The 16187-nt window shown below is 39.4% G+C and overlaps 1 protein-coding gene across 1 annotated transcript in view; it reads right to left on the bottom strand.

The window, feature by feature from the left end:
* The window catches only part of LOC126088334 (dynein axonemal heavy chain 10-like), a 199743-nt gene extending 193030 nt beyond the window's left edge, over positions 1–6713 (bottom strand). Inside the window, exon 1 of the mRNA XM_049906468.1 lies at positions 6561–6713. Within this exon, the coding sequence (XP_049762425.1) occupies positions 6561–6713 (153 nt within the window). The remainder of the gene's footprint in view (positions 1–6560) is intronic.
* Between the last annotated feature and the right edge of the window lie 9474 nt (positions 6714–16187).

The raw sequence follows: 16187 nt of genomic DNA, 5'->3' as shown, positions 1-16187 counted from the left end.
TTAACATCGAATATAGATTTAGGTGTCAGGAAGTCGTTTCTGAAAGTATTTGTATGGAGTGTAGCCATGTATGGAAGTGAGACATGGACGATAACTAGTTTGGACAAGAAGAGAATAGAAGCTTTCGAAATGTGGTGCTACAGAAGAATGCTGAAGATAAGGTGGGTAGATCACGTAACTAATGAGGAGGTATTGAATAGGATTGGGGAGAAGAGAAGTTTGTGGCACAACTTGACTAGAAGAAGGGATCGGTTGGTAGGACATGTTCTGAGGCATCGAGGGATCACAAATTTAGCATTGGAGGGCAGCGTGGAGGGTAAAAATCGTAGAGGGAGACCAAGAGATCAATACACTAAGCAGATTCAGAAGGATGTAGGTTGCAGTAGGTACTGGGAGATGAAGAAGCTTGCACAGGATAGAGTAGCATGGAGAGTTGCATCAAACCAGTCTCAGGACTGAAGACCACAACAACAACAACAACATGTGATATAAAAAAAAAAAAAAAACGGTAATCATGTAATACAATTGTATCAAAGTCATGCTGTAAGCAATACCAACAGGAACTATGTGTGTTGGTATTCGCGGAGGAAGTGTGAACTTTGAGAACTGTATTAGTGATCAACTTGGACAGTGAACACTTATGTGCTGTACAACTGAAAAAACGCGAGGTACCAACATTAAGAAAACATATCTGTGTGCAGTGACCGAAAACACAAAACTGTGATCAGTGTGTGTTCGAAACTGTACAGACAACATTTTTAGGTTGGACGCTACCTCCTGTGCGCCAACAATTAATATGACGTCACGGACCACGTAGTAGGACGTTACTGCAATGGCAACTACGGTGGAACGCCGTCAAACAAAAATAGTGAAACATAAATATTCCATACGAAGTGATGACAACAGGGATGTGCAGTGCTTACTTCAGCAACATATCTCCTGCATCATTCAGCACCAGTACGTGCAAACGAACACGAAAATACCAAGTAACTGAGCCTGTGCCTTGATGATGCAATAATGTTGACTAATCAATTCTTACCCACAGCCATAACATCTTACAAAATCCGTTCTATAACATATGTGCATTTGTTTCATGATTTGCACGAGTCAACATCCTCTCCCGTGCTGAAAACTTTAACGAGCGGTGCGCAACAATGCAGACGCACCACGCAGACAAAATAACGTCGTTCCGTACTCCACACCCTGACCGCCGCTTACAGACAAGAAAGAAGACGGCAGTGTCCAGCCGACGCTCCATGGCAACGGGCACGAGGCATAGCGGTAGCGACATACAGCGTCATCCGCACCACACGACTAGAAATGCGCCGACAAAAATAAAAAAAAAACTCAAAATATTACCAACACAACAAAAAAATGTGATGAACACTTTCATATAAAGACTATATGTTTGTTTCTTTTTCAGAAAATTTTATATTTGATGTAAATACTTGTAGTACCAAAACATGTAGAACCAACTTACACTCCTGGAAATGGAAAAAAGAACACATTGACACCGGTGTGTCAGACCCACCATACTTGTTCCGGACACTGCGAGAAGGCTGCACAAGCAATGATCACACGCACGGCTCAGCGGACACACCAGGAACCGCGGTGTTGGCCGTCGAATGGCGCTAGCTGCGCAGCATTTGTGCACCGCCGCTGTCAGTGTCAGCCAGTTTGCCGTGGCATACGGAGCTCCATCGCAGTCTTTAACACTGGTAGCATGCCGCGACAGCGTGGACGTGAACCGTATGTGCAGTTGACGGACTTTGAGCGAGGGCGTATAGTGGGCATGCGGGAGGCCGGGTAGACGTACCGCCGAATTGCTCAACACGTGGGGCGTGAGGTCTCCACAGTACATCGATGTTGTCGCCAGTGGTCGGCGGAAGGTGCACGTGCCCGTCGACCTGGGACCGGACCGCAGCGACGCACGGATGCACGCCAAGACCGTAGGATCCTACGCAGTGCCGTAGGGGACCGCACCGCCACTTCCCAGCAAATTAGGGACACTGTTGCTCCTGGGGTATCGGCGAGGACCATTCGCAACCGTCTCCATGAAGCTGGGCTACGGTCCCGCACACCGTTAGGCCGTCTTCCGCTCACGCCCCAACATCGTGCAGCCCGCCTCCAGTGGTGTCGCGAAAAGGCGTGAATGGAGGGACGAATGGAGACGTGTCATCTTCAGCGATGAGAGTCGCTTCTGCCTTGGTGCCAATGATGGTCGTATGCGTGTTTGGCGCCGTGCAGGTGAGCGCCACAATCAGGACTGCATACGACCGAGGCACACAGGGCCAACACCCGGCATCATGGTGTGGGGAGCGATCTCCTACACTGGCCGTACACCACTGGTGATCGTCGAGGGGACACTGAATAGTGCACGGTACATCCAAACCGTCATCGAACCCATCGTTGTACCATTCCTAGACCGCCAAGGGAACTTGCTGTTCCAACAGGACAATGCACATCCGCATGTATCCCGTGCCACCCAACGTGCTCTAGAAGGTGTAAGTCAACTACCCTGGCCAGCAAGATCTCCGGATCTGTCCCCCATTGAGCATGTTTGGGACTGGATGAAGCGTCGTCTCACGCGGTCTGCACGTCCAGCACGAACGCTGGTCCAACTGAGGCGCCAGGTGGAAATGGCATGGCAAGCCGTTCCACAGGACTACATCCAGCATCTCTACGATCGTCTCCATGGGAGAATAGCAGCCTGCATTGCTGCGAAAGGTGGATATACACTGTACTAGTGCCGACATTGTGCATGCTCTGTTGCCTGTGTCTATGTGCCTGTGGTTCTGTCAGTGTGATCATGTGATGTATCTGACCCCAGGAATGTGTCAATAAAGTTTCCCCTTCCTGGGACAATGAATTCACGGTGTTCTTATTTCAATTTCCAGGAGTGTATGTAAGTAACACAAAGGGTTAAATCTATCAGCTCTGCCGAGGTTTTTCTGGGGTTTCCCTGCGGCCCTCGTCCAAATGGAAGAGCTTGTTATATTGTAACTGTCCCCAGCCATGTTATGTAAAAAGACTCAAAATGAATGTGTACCCATGAACTAATACACGGTAAAGTGAACTGAAAGTGATCAACGAACGAAAGAAAAGTGACACTCGTGGTCTACAAGGACCAAACATTAAGTAGTGTGTTCCTTGTAACCCAGGGGGCCGTGTAGTGTCCCTTTTGCGATATTCACCCTTATCAAGGTGAAACATAAATAAAACAGACAGTATGTGACACAAAATTAATTGCAAACATTGATTTAACTGTAAAAATATACAATATATATATCGATAAATGCAGAAAAGACATTATTTTTATTGTATGAGATTATAATGTGATTATCTTTGTTAGAGTATAAAATACAATGCAATGCTCATTCTTCTGTCTAGTCTGTTTTGTTCTGTTCGTTCTGGTGTGAGCTGGAATAAGGTACGCAAGCTATTGTGCTGCGCTAGCATTTGTTTCTGTCGTAACGTAATTGCAATATTTAATGGTGTAAACTGTGTCCTAGTACGAATATATTAGTATAAAGTGATCTCCATGTGTTATTTCAAGACCCTACGCCACATTTATCTTATGAAATGAATATTTAATGAAAATTATTTAGCATGTTTCAGCTACTGCGGAGCGAGTAACAGTAATCTCTGACTGTTAACAATTAGCCGCCATTATGCGGTACATTTAAAAATATTTTTGCACAGCACAATATCTAATAGCGGGAGTGGAAGAAATTATGTAAAAATATTCTGTGAGATTAATTGAAGTAATCCAGTGAAATAATTTTATTAAAACTTGTCTATTTTCTATGACAGTAATAATTTCAGAGCTGAGTACTACTACGCTATTGCATTTACAGTAATTTGTAGGGAGCCTGGCGCTCGATAAAACCAGATATATTACGTAATTGGCAACCTACGAAATTCATTATTTTGCTTATTATATCTCTTTAGTATTTTCAAACAAATTTACTAGGAGAGTGTTTCTGCTAAATAAATAAATAACATTACATTATTTTTTCTTTTAAGAGATATAATATCCTGCAAGACCAGAACAGAAAAACCAAATATTTAGAATAAATGAAAGATTCCTTGTGATTTACATATTAGTGTGTAAGATGGTGCATGTCATAAAGTCCATATATGAAATGTGAATGTGAATTGTAAATTTATATGTCAAATTCATTATTGTCAATGTCTATGTCTATGTAAAATGTATGTACTATAGTCAATTTTATGTGAAATTTTATTCTTGAAGAAGACCCATTTATGTATGTATGTGAAGTGCAACGCGATGACGAGTAAAACACCTGCATGTGTGAAGTGATACAAAAATAGTAAGACTTGATAAGACTGAAAATAGTGGCTAAGCCACGATAAAAGTAAATGCTACAGGCCAGCAAAGTGAATACAGTGAATGTGACGAGTGTGCGATGGAGAAATCAGAGGAAATCCATATAACCACTAACTGATGTGCAACGGCCGCTGAACTACAATGCACAACAGAAGATAATGCTGAGTCCTGCAGTGTGGCCCTTACCCTCAATTCCACTGGATGAAAACCTCGGCCAGGTGCGAGATGATGTATTGGTGTTCTTTGGCTTGAGAATTGGAGCTGAATCCGTCGTATCCAGTCTCCAGACTGCAGGGCACATACAACACAAACTTCATAACCCTGGAGCAACATTATGATGGATGTGTGGGCAGTGCTGCTGTTCACGTGGTGCTTGCGCCAATGCGATGGGCTTGTTAAACAATAGGCTGCTGCTGTCCGTAAGTGCAGTAGAGACTTATTTCCGTCAGTATACCATGGGGGGGGGGGGGGGGGGGGGGCATTTATGATTAACCTTTTACAGTTTTTACTTTTATGTTCTTTTCAAGGCAAAGGTGAAGCGGTAGCCCAACGTAGGGCCTGTGCCTACTGTCATGTATTTTTGATTTTCAAATGTTAAAAAACATAAGATGTTTTTCCTGTCCCTCAGTAGGAGGAAAGACTTGCTCTCTGATAGTGAACAGAGGTAGCCACTTTGGACGATGTGAATAAATGAAGAGTATGTATTTTCTATGTGCATCGAACAGAAGAATATAGTACTATTTTACTAACTGAAAGATTGTATGAGTTATTATTTCAAGTTAGTAATGTAATAAAAAGAACTGAAGCCCACCTGCGTACTTTGGAAAATTTACAAAAATCCGATTAACGCAACATGGACACGGTCAAGATTTTGTAGGTGGATACGGTGATTGGACATAATATTATTAATTGGTAATCATATATATACTACAAGAGAAAGACTATTTCAATTGTGTGAAACTAATATAAACGGATTCATAACCTGTTTACTGGCATAGCCCAGCTTATTGTGCTTGTCCGAGTGCCGAAAAAATAATCTCATTAATTCAATATATCTAAAAAGCCACACACTTTATTTTTTATTATTATACATTTTTTATTACATTATAACAGTTAAGAATCATGCAGTTCCTCATTTGGTTATGAGCTGAGTGGTATGTCAGTATACACTCTGTATGCAACACACAAAAATGTGTTTCAGAACACTCTGTTCTCCACAAAACATGTTTATCTCTGTCATTTTTTTATTCTGCATGTACAAATTGGATAACAGCCATGTCCCATTAAGAAGTTAATGAAAATTTAATATTCAAATTTTACTGATGTTCAAGCAGAATGTGCACACCCTTCAGACCTTATTGTTGGTGGTCCTCTCTCACTGTCACACATTCAATCTTCAGATTTACATCTTGGCCATGCTAGTTATTTTGATGGCTGTTGTTTTTTTGTATTCATTCTGCATCTTGCTCATGTGACCAGTGCTGTGTGATCTGGTGTGTTGGGTAAATTCACAGAATGACAGGTAATGAATGTATTGAAGTGGTTCCAATGTCAACAGTAAGTCCTCTATGACTCCCATAGAAAATTTGGTGCTTCCAGACAACGACCAAAAAACTAATGACTGAAATAAAGAATGTGAGTGGTGATATATCCAAGCTATTCATATTGGTAATCTCTAAGTTATGTTGCAAAGCCAACTGTGGACAGTTTTTGCATTAACTTGCTGGTTTTAAGTGCCGCTGCATTAATGGCTCCAACTACCTTCCCCTGTTACAAGCATGATGACTCCTGGTTATCTAATCTATAGTACTCTCACTACACAAAATTACTATACTGTAGGGCTCATGAGGGAAGCTGCATAGAGAACATAGTATAAGAGGCTGAAAGATGGCACCCTACAAAGAATCAAGAAATGAACTGTAAACATATGCAAACAAATGTTGAAACAGTCACAGAGGGAGTAGGACCACTAACAAAGAAATATCCAATACATATTCTGAAAAAGGAGATATATTAATGCTAAACATTAGAGTCTACTTGCAACAAACAAAACTTTCTGGCAAAATCTTTTTCTTGATGAAAATAATACTATAATACTGGAATACAAAATAATAAAATTGGACAAACTAATACAGTGGCATTTAGAAGCAGCAAAAAGCAACTCAGATGGCTATTAAACATCAACTAAACTCTCTAAGTTTAGATTTACCTTGGCAAACTGGTAAAGATCTCTACAGACAGAAGCCATGTAGTCAGTTGCCTTAAAAAGTTTCTTCTTGTCAAATTCCCATCTTTGACCTTTACCAGAAAGTTCTATTTTTAGCTGCATTTCAAAATATGAACTTTTCCATTTTTCAAGCATCTCAATTGCTTCATTTATGGTAAATAAAATTTGTTTTAGGATTGTCTGTAAAAATTAATTGTTCATTATTTTCAGTACCATGACAAGTTAACATTAATGAAAAGTTGTAGCTTATAATCTTACAACAAAAGAGGAAAGGCTCCTAAAGCACTGCAAGAGAAATACAAGAAACTCAGTTCCTAAGTGCAGTATAATTTTACTGCACAATAACAATTGATGTAATGGATTAACAATCGCACTGACAAAAAAAGAGATACAAACAAAGTTTAGTTTGACATTGTGGAAGCAGTGTGTTAGTATTAAGAAAATAAATACTGGAGTTTCTATGAAATATTAATAAGCAAGTTAATATAAAGCAGGGAGCAAAAGAAGTTCCTTCATTCATACTTGTTGATGCTATTTCAGTCTTCCAATAGACAAATAAATACCAATTAATTACTTATAGTAACCAAAATTCAATATCGCATATTTTAAAAGTGACTGACAACTTCTAATATCATTGTGACTACTAGATGATGATTCCCAATGTATTATTTAAAACTTCAATGGATTTGATGCATACAATATAGGAGAAGTATTGATGAGAATGATAAGTAAAATACAATTTAACAAAGTGCACTGTTGGCCATAACAATTGCAGCAATGCAACAATATACAACAAACAACAATGCTTGGAATGCAATTGATTAGTGTTTCAGTTCATCTGTACAGGTGTGATAGGATTAACATCATCTATATTCCGTATATATGAAAGATTATGCAGCATGTTTCTTATTTAGAAATTGCCTTTGAATGTCAACTGTTTCTGGGGAGATTGTGTTGTGCCTTGTGCAAGAAAAGAGAAACATCTACCAGCATTTGTCAGAACTCAACAGCAGGAGCATAGCAGCCTATTGATACTGTGGTTTATCGTTGCATGATACTGCTACTCACATTAGTTGGGATCCTACTATAGTCAGATGAATACAGAATCAATGGTTTTGTAGGAGAGCCATATTCACCATCATGCAGGATCTTAATGGTCCCATGTGACTAGAGCTGAAGAAGATAAGACATATTGTTGTATCAGCCACACAGATGTACAGCTACACCACACAACATGAGTCAGGAAATGTGTATCTTAGCAGAAAGACATCTACCAAAATGGTCAATGAGACAATGTCTTGAACACTGGTAGATGTCACCATGGCAGCCGTTGTTGCAGTTTCCCTGGACCCAGCAGCAGAGAGAGGCATGGTGGCAGCACTACACGCAACAAAAACAATGGGAACAGGAGTGATAAAATGTCATCTTCTCAGATGAGTCCAAGTTCTGCATATAGCATCATAAAGGGGGTATCTGTATGTGGATGCTTTGAAGAGAACAAACACTGCCAGACTGCATTTGTTGTTATGATATGGGCCTAGCAGCTGGTTGTTGGTATGCGATGCCATTGGGTAGACAACACGATTTTATCTTGCTCGCGTAGCTGGTAATTTAGACAGCAGGTATTACACTCTGATGTGTTAAGACCAATGATTGTGTTATATGTTTCTATACATAAAGGGCTTCACGTTGATGTTTTTCAACAAGATAATGCAATACTGGAGGTTGCTCATGCTGTCCTGGTCCACCTCAGTACAGAGGGCATTCAACTGTTTCCCTACTCAGCACATTCTCCAGGTCTATTGCCCACTGAAAACATGTGTTATGGCTTGTTGAGAGCCTGGCATACCAACACTCTCCAGTCACTACAACTATTGAATTCTGGCACAGAGTGGAATAGAATGAAAGACGTACCTATATCTCTGATCCAGGATGCTCAGTTTGACTCAGTGTTCTGATTAGAGTCATTGTTACTGCAAGAGGAGGCAGTAACGTGTATCGTATTTCACACATTGGATACTCCCTAGTAACCTAAAAATTTAATAATGTGTTCTTCCTGCTACACTGTTTACACAAAATAAGTTTTTCATTGTTTTCTATCCTTTATGGTGTTGCAATTTTAACAGCCAGTAGTGTATATATCCTGATTGATTGTCGAGTTTGAACGTCATATTTCTTATTCCATCACAGTTTTCTCCCAGGTCCTTAACTCAGATATTTTGAGTTCTGATTTATTCTTTGTAGTAAATATGTCCACGTACCGATAAATAATTGATTGCAAATTCAGAAAAATTGTAAGATTTACTGAAGAAAAAGAGCTTCAAAAATTGAGCAAGTCAATAAACCATTTCTCCACCTCTGGCCTTTATGCAGGCCATTATCTGGCTTGACACTGATTGACAGGGTTGTTGGAAGGCCTCTTGAGGCATATCGTGTCTAATTCTGTCCGCCTGACATGTCAGATCCACAAAATTCTAGGCTGGGTTAAGGGCTCTGCCCATAATGCTCCAAACTTTCTCAACTGGAGACATTCAGCAACCTTGCTGGCCAAGTCAACGTTTGGAAAGCATGAAGACAAGCAGTACAAACTCTCACTGTGTGCAGACAGGCATTATCTTGCAGAAATATAAGTCCAGTATGGCTTGCCATGAAGGGAAAGAAAACTAGGCGTAGAATATCGTTGATGTATTGCTGTGCTGTAAAGGTGCCAAGGATGACAACCAAAAGCGTCCAGCTATGAAATGGAATGGCACCACAGTCCATCACTACTGGATGCCAGTCTGTAAAGTGGGCAACAGTCAGGTTAGTATCCCACTGCTGCCCAGGATGTGTTCCAGACAAGTCCTAGCTGGTCATCAGGGCTTAACTCGAACTGGGACTCATCACTGAAGACAATTTTACTACAGTCAGTATGTAAGCGTATTGTCATATCGCTGGCTTAGTTGTGGAGTATCTTTGTGGGCAGCTGCATCTATAGTGAGTCGAGCACGGGACACGGTACTGTTATGTTGTGTAGTGTGTAGCTCTGCATGTGAGAGACTTTTTCTAGTATTCAGGTTGAAGTGTTGCTACAAGTGCTGTTACAGTAAAGTGATGAAATATGGAAGTGCTTCAGAGGAAAGTGTGTCAAGAAGTAATGAAAAAATGAGCAGTGCCGTCGATAACGTATTTATGTTTCCTCTCATTGCGTGTCGCACAGCATCGATCATCCGCGCCGTGTTCGGTCTCCCAGAATGAACCAATGTGAATCAGTAAAAATTAGTTACCATAAAAAAGTGCAGTCAAGTGCCAGTGTCTTGTAGCGAGTGTGAGGATGTGCGTTCGATCATTGCGTTTCCGCATATTCAACAACCAGCCACGCCACGACGGTTACGCGCATGCTCGTACAAGTGAGAACTGAGAACTGAAAAATTAGCTTTACAAACAGTGTTATGTCATTATTAGTGACAAGCAACACTATTATCAGATATCTGTATGTGTGACGAGTGTAAGAACTTTCGTTCGATCATTTGGCTTCCGCATCATCAACAATCACCCGCGTCGTGTTGGTTACGCGTACGCTCGTCCAAATGATCTTTTTGGGCTGTTAATCATCAAGATTGTTAATTGGGATAAACATTTACGATTTAGAGTGTAAACAGTGCAACCTGTGATTTCCATATCGTCTCAGAATATAGATGCTCATACCAGACGTAGAACAGTGTTGTGCTTAACGTTGAGTGACTCCCCTTACTCACTTGCACATTTCGATAGATAATTTCAGGCAAGCCAGCAGCAGTGAGGAGCAGAACAGTACGACCACCACGGGATTACCAGGTATGTGGTGTGGACAGGGCACACCATCAAGAAAAGAAACAGTCACGAAACGAGAAGTCAGTTTAAAAGGATCCCACCCATTCGTACTCCCGGGCATGTTACAAGTTAGGTTCCTGGCTGATACAAATCAATGTCTGAGTACAATGCTGATTCGTAAGATCCATGTATTCTCAATATAATCCTGCTCTTATATTACAACAAATTATTTTTCAGTTAGTTAAATTTCGTTCAATTACTCTAATTTTTGCTAACTACAGTTAAATTTCATTCATTTACCTCAATTCTTGTTCATTTTACTTTTACAGTGTGTATACACGGAGAAGAAAAAAAAAAATCCTGGATTTTTCCCGGATCTCCCGGTTAAAATTACATTTTCTCCCGAGTGAAAATTCACTTTTCCCGTGTGACAGTACACTTTTCCTCAGTACTGTAAAACTTATCAATCCTTTGAATGGTTATGGTTTTATACACTGGCATAGAACTTCCCAGACATTCAGGGATGGAGGGAGGGAGGGGGGGGGATGGGGGAGGGACATTTCTGAAAGATCTTTGATGTGCAGCAACTGTACACTGCAGATTTTCGTATTACAAAAGTGTAAATTTAAATTCTACTAAATGTCACGTGTTACTTTCGGAAGCATTTAAATCATGATTGCAATGCGCTTTTGCAGCCAGTCATAGCTCGTCACGTGACCTCGCCAGCCGATGACAGCGGATATTCCACTGTAAGACACGTTATGTAGTCAGCCAACAGCAATATCACTGTTAAGTAGCGCATACACACAAATAGGAAAAGTTAATGGTTTAAATCAATATACACAGCATTACTGCAAGAAAAGCAAAGCTTTCACATATAATATTGGTCTTGACGATTAATAAGCTGCAAGAGAAGTTAAGCTTTCACATGTAATGTTGATATTTTTTGTGTGTGTTACACTTTAAGATACATCACATAAATGTGTCAGTAATATTTAAATAAAGACATAAATGTCTGATCTTCTGAGCTAAAAATTTTTCTAAATGTACATCCTCAAAGACTTGATTTTTGATTTTTAAATGAGAGTCAACCGCTCTGTGGTTTAAGAAATTCAACGTACATTCTCACACATAGTTCATCTTTTATAAAAGGAAATTTACTTTGAAAGGAACGCTTTTCAAACAACCATTCACAATATTTTCCTGTGACCTGTTAGAAATAGGTTCATTTCAGTAGTTGCCAGAGAGCAGCAGAAACAGGCGTCACCGTGCCTGCGCAGCTATGATGATGCAGGAAGCCCATATGTTCATAGGTGTAAAACATTAAAAGATATTACATTATGTCATAAAAGAAACAAGACATCAGAGGATACTCCAGAGTATTGGAATTTTGTGAACCATACTAAAATACATAATTCGGCTTAAAGAGCACATTCATATATCCAGATTCAGATGTAAATTTTCCTTTAGTAATGGTACTGTATTATCTCATGTTTGGTTCTTTATTATGGCATAATGCAATGCATGTTAGAAGATGAAAACATGCACTTTTGAAATGCAGTGAACAGTTGAAACTAGCCAACAGTGGGGAATTGAACACTTCGTTTCAAATACATTGACTGCCTCAGAGGAAAAGATTAATAAAAGCCAAATTCCTTTAGCAAACCGACAAAAATAATGTCATTGTTCTGCAAAGCAATGAATGCTTGACTGTCAGAAAGGTGGAAATAAAATAAAAATCTTAAACTAACAACATATTTTAGCCTTGCCTTCTGTAATGTCAATGTCAATGTATTGTAATTCACCTGATAGCTCCCAGCCACAGAAATCCATTTTGTTTTCATTTGACGTGAGACCAATAAATGAAGAGAAAACAGCAAAATCACTAAATGCAAATGCGGGTCACTTGGAGATTATCCACCTCCCCACTATAACTCAGACTGCTCTGTGCATCAGAAAAAAAAAACTTGCAATTAATATTGGATGGGATAATTAGTAACCGGGAGAACAAGAACTCTTCAGAAAATTTGCATTCTTTATTGCCTATAGTTAATAACTTGCCTTTTTGTGTGACATAAAATTAAATACAGGATACATGAGACCAGTAGAAGAGACAAGCAAGACAGTACACATTTCTTCAATCCTTAAGTCCTAGCATTATTTTTCTCTCTAACCTTACTACAGCTTTACATGACATGCTTTCCTTTCTGGAAAAGAATCCATTACCTCATCAAAGCTCGTCAAATGTTTTGCTGCATGAAAAAATGAAATGTCATTGTATAATACTGAAAAAATCTGTTAATACAAACAGTACCCAAGACTGGTGTGGTTTCTCAATCTGATTATGCGTATTTTGTCACTGTCTGCTAAATTAAACAAAATAGGCCTGTCTAATATTGCAACAATTGTAACATACACCGAATAAACGAGACTGTTTTGGCACAAACTGTCATTTTTATAACACGACAGAATATAATTCACGAAGTACCAGTATCAACGGTTTAGTTATCCTGCATTTATTCTCCAGTTAGGCATTATTACGTTTTCATACAACGTGTTTTCCATGCTACATCCAGAATAGAACTCAGGCGGCTGCTACTGGGGACAGTACAACTGGTCCTTACTAGTGTAGCAGTCTGGCCAAAAATTATCTATCAAAATTTCATCTTCTTGGATACACCAAGAAGATAATATGTAATCTTTCTTACCTATTATTCCTGTTAGTCATTTATTTCCACTCTTGTAGACTGAATCTATGGATTTCACTGGTAATTATAACAATGCTGATCATTCGCATACCCAGACAACCACAAAAATAAACAGCGATTGCCATTCACCCGTTCGGCTTTATTTCACTCAGCTCTTATTGCCCAGTCCCCTTCTGTCTGTAGGAAAGTTTATTTCTAGATGCGACGGGGATCCCCCTGGCAGAGGCATGACGCACACTCTGAACAGAGGCGACGTACACTACGCACGCATTCAAAAATCAAATTATGATTAATTCAGAAATAAACTTAGAATATGTTCAAAAATGTTAAAAAAACCAACAGGGATGCATTTCAAAATCACATGAGTAATTGACAGAATAACGTGTACTGGAAACTAGGCGCTTTGTGAAACAAAGTTCTTTCCCTCAAGAATATGAAATTGGCAGCCCCCCTCCTCTTCCCTGAAATTGCCACCTGGGGTAGATACCCCGCCTGGTTCGCCCCCACTGAATCTGGCAGCTTACACATGCCAGTAAAATTTTTCTGGGTAGCATCTTGCTGCTTGCTGGTGCTGCTGCTGCTGCTTATACAGCTAACAGCCAAACTTCTGTAGCCAGAAGCGGGAGAACGTACTACACATGCGCAACTCAACTGCACATGCGCATGAGGCCGCCCGCAACTGCTTAAACAAATCCAAAGTAAACAGTTGTGATGTCACACTCATCAGAGGCAATTTGTTGTTATGAAGCATTGCACAGTCTTCCTAAGGCCTTTGACACATTTTGCCATTGGCTTGTATGAGCACTGTGTTTTGTTGTTGTATATGGTGCATTTCCTTTGCAACTTCAGTTTTATTTTGTGTTGTTTTTTTTCCATTCATGTTTTATTCCTGCAGTATTATTCTTCTGCAGTAGTGGAATACATAATATCCTTTGTTAGAGTATTGTTTCATACTGGTCAAAATTACAAAAATTTAACTGAAACCTAAAACAAAAAAAATTCCCGGGATCCTAAAAAATTCCCAGGTTTCTCCCGGTTTTCTCCCAGATGAAAAAATTCCTGGGTTTATCCCAGATCTCCCGGTTGTCCCAGGTTGTATACACCCTGTTTTACAAATTTAATTTGATCATTTATGTACTGAAAGTGCATCTATTTCTCTCATAATTTGAATTTTGATGAAACATTCACAAAATATTGAATTTCACAACTTGACGTTACGAAACAGATCATAAAACTTGTCTCTGTTAATAAATGATGTGAATAACAATATTTATGTCCTAATTCACAATACAGAATCATACTCATTTGCATAAGAAGCATATATTCACTTTTCATCAGAATGCATTAATTAAAGTTATATAAAGCAAAACAACAATACAGGTTGCAAGTTTTGTATACAAGCCCACATTTCATTACATCTGGATTCCTTACTCCCCATGAGATAATATTGTTCATTCACTCCTTTGTATATTCACCTAGCTCCCATCCCTTTTGTGGATGTGGAACAAGTCAAAATATACATTAACATTAAACAAAGACATCACAGAAACTATATTAACAATGAAGCATCACTACACTGATTAATGCTTTACCATTTATGTCATCTAACTTTACATAAGTGAATTAGTAATAAAGCTGTTACTCTGAATAGAGGTACTGCCTCATTAATTTTATTATACAGCTGCTGCCCCTCTGCTGTTACTAGCTTGGTATTTACTTAACTACAATGGTATTTTTCAGATAAAATATTTTTACATCCATAAATATTATGTCCTACTTCAGTACATTGTTACCAGTTATACAACTTTATAACAAACACTGCTGTTTGCTATGTAGTTAACAGAAATTTTAAATCCCTTAATATAAATATTGAGATAATTTGTAAAATGAGTGACTAATGAGATATGTTTTGAACGGGAAGGAATTTTCAGTTTCTTTCTTTAAGTTAGACAGGAGCTTGTTCAACATCTTATCAGCAGAGTACAGAACTTCACTGTGAAGCCTGGAGAACAAATGACTACAAAGTAAGTATATTCATGGGAGTTGTGAATTTGGGAATCTATGCTATTAGCGGAGCCTTCAATTAATGCATTTAAAACAAATTGTAAGTAGATCTCACAGGCCACACAACATAATCACTCAACTCAGTCAAGCTGCAGTGCTGACGACTATGGAAAAGGAGTATTTGATTTTAAAATTCGATGCTGACCTGACAGTAACGCAAACAGAATAAGAGTAGCAGAGTCATGCAGAGGACAGCATGAAGATAAAGAATAGGGTAGATGACTTGATCAAGCAAGAGGTTTAAGAGCAGCTGTATGTTTGCTAGCTTTCATCTTGATTTACTCAATAGCTTCACAGCTCTGGTGACTGGGGGCAAAAGTGTGCAGACAATCCAAGAATTTAAGGAACACACTGACAAGACAGGGCAAAAGGGCTAGTTAAGATTAATTGTAGTCAGAGGGTTAAAAGACCACAAAGGTCTTTCTGACAAGGACGAGTCACGAAAGGTACATAACCTGCTAACTAGTATTTTTAAGGCAAGTTCAGGCCTCAGTGATATGATATGCAATTTAGACCCTCTGTAGGAAGCTGTTAATACCAAAGATTATGTAGTGATTGTATCAAAGGTACTGTAGTGATTATTGGATGTGCCAGGAACAGTTTGGCAACATAATTCAGGACATCAGACACATTTTTGGGAGTTCTTCCTACATAAATATAAAGACTGTCTCAGTCTTTGATTGGATGTTGACCTCTTCCTCTCTGATGGATCCACCCACACCTCTGTTCACATTAAACCCAACAATCACCAATAATACCTGTATTTTAATAGTTGCCATCCCTTCCTCATAAAAAAAATAAAATAAATAAATTAAAAAAAAAATCTTGCCCACACACCCTGGCCACACAGGGACAGAGTACCTGCATTGACAAGAACTCCCTTTCCCATTATGCTGAAAGTCTCACAAAGGCCTTCAGACAGGCACTATCCTCCAGACCTAGACTACGAACAGATTTCCTCAGACACCCCAAACCGTCTCACTACCCCCACGAACCGGTTAAAAAGAATGTCCACTTCATCACCCAATACCACCTGGGGCTGGAA

The sequence above is a fragment of the Schistocerca cancellata genome, chromosome 6 (genome assembly GCF_023864275.1).
Source record: "Schistocerca cancellata isolate TAMUIC-IGC-003103 chromosome 6, iqSchCanc2.1, whole genome shotgun sequence".
Classification (NCBI taxonomy): domain Eukaryota; kingdom Metazoa; phylum Arthropoda; class Insecta; order Orthoptera; family Acrididae; genus Schistocerca; species Schistocerca cancellata.
Note: the sequence above shows the minus strand (reverse complement) of the source record. Positions and strands in the feature narration are given on the sequence as shown.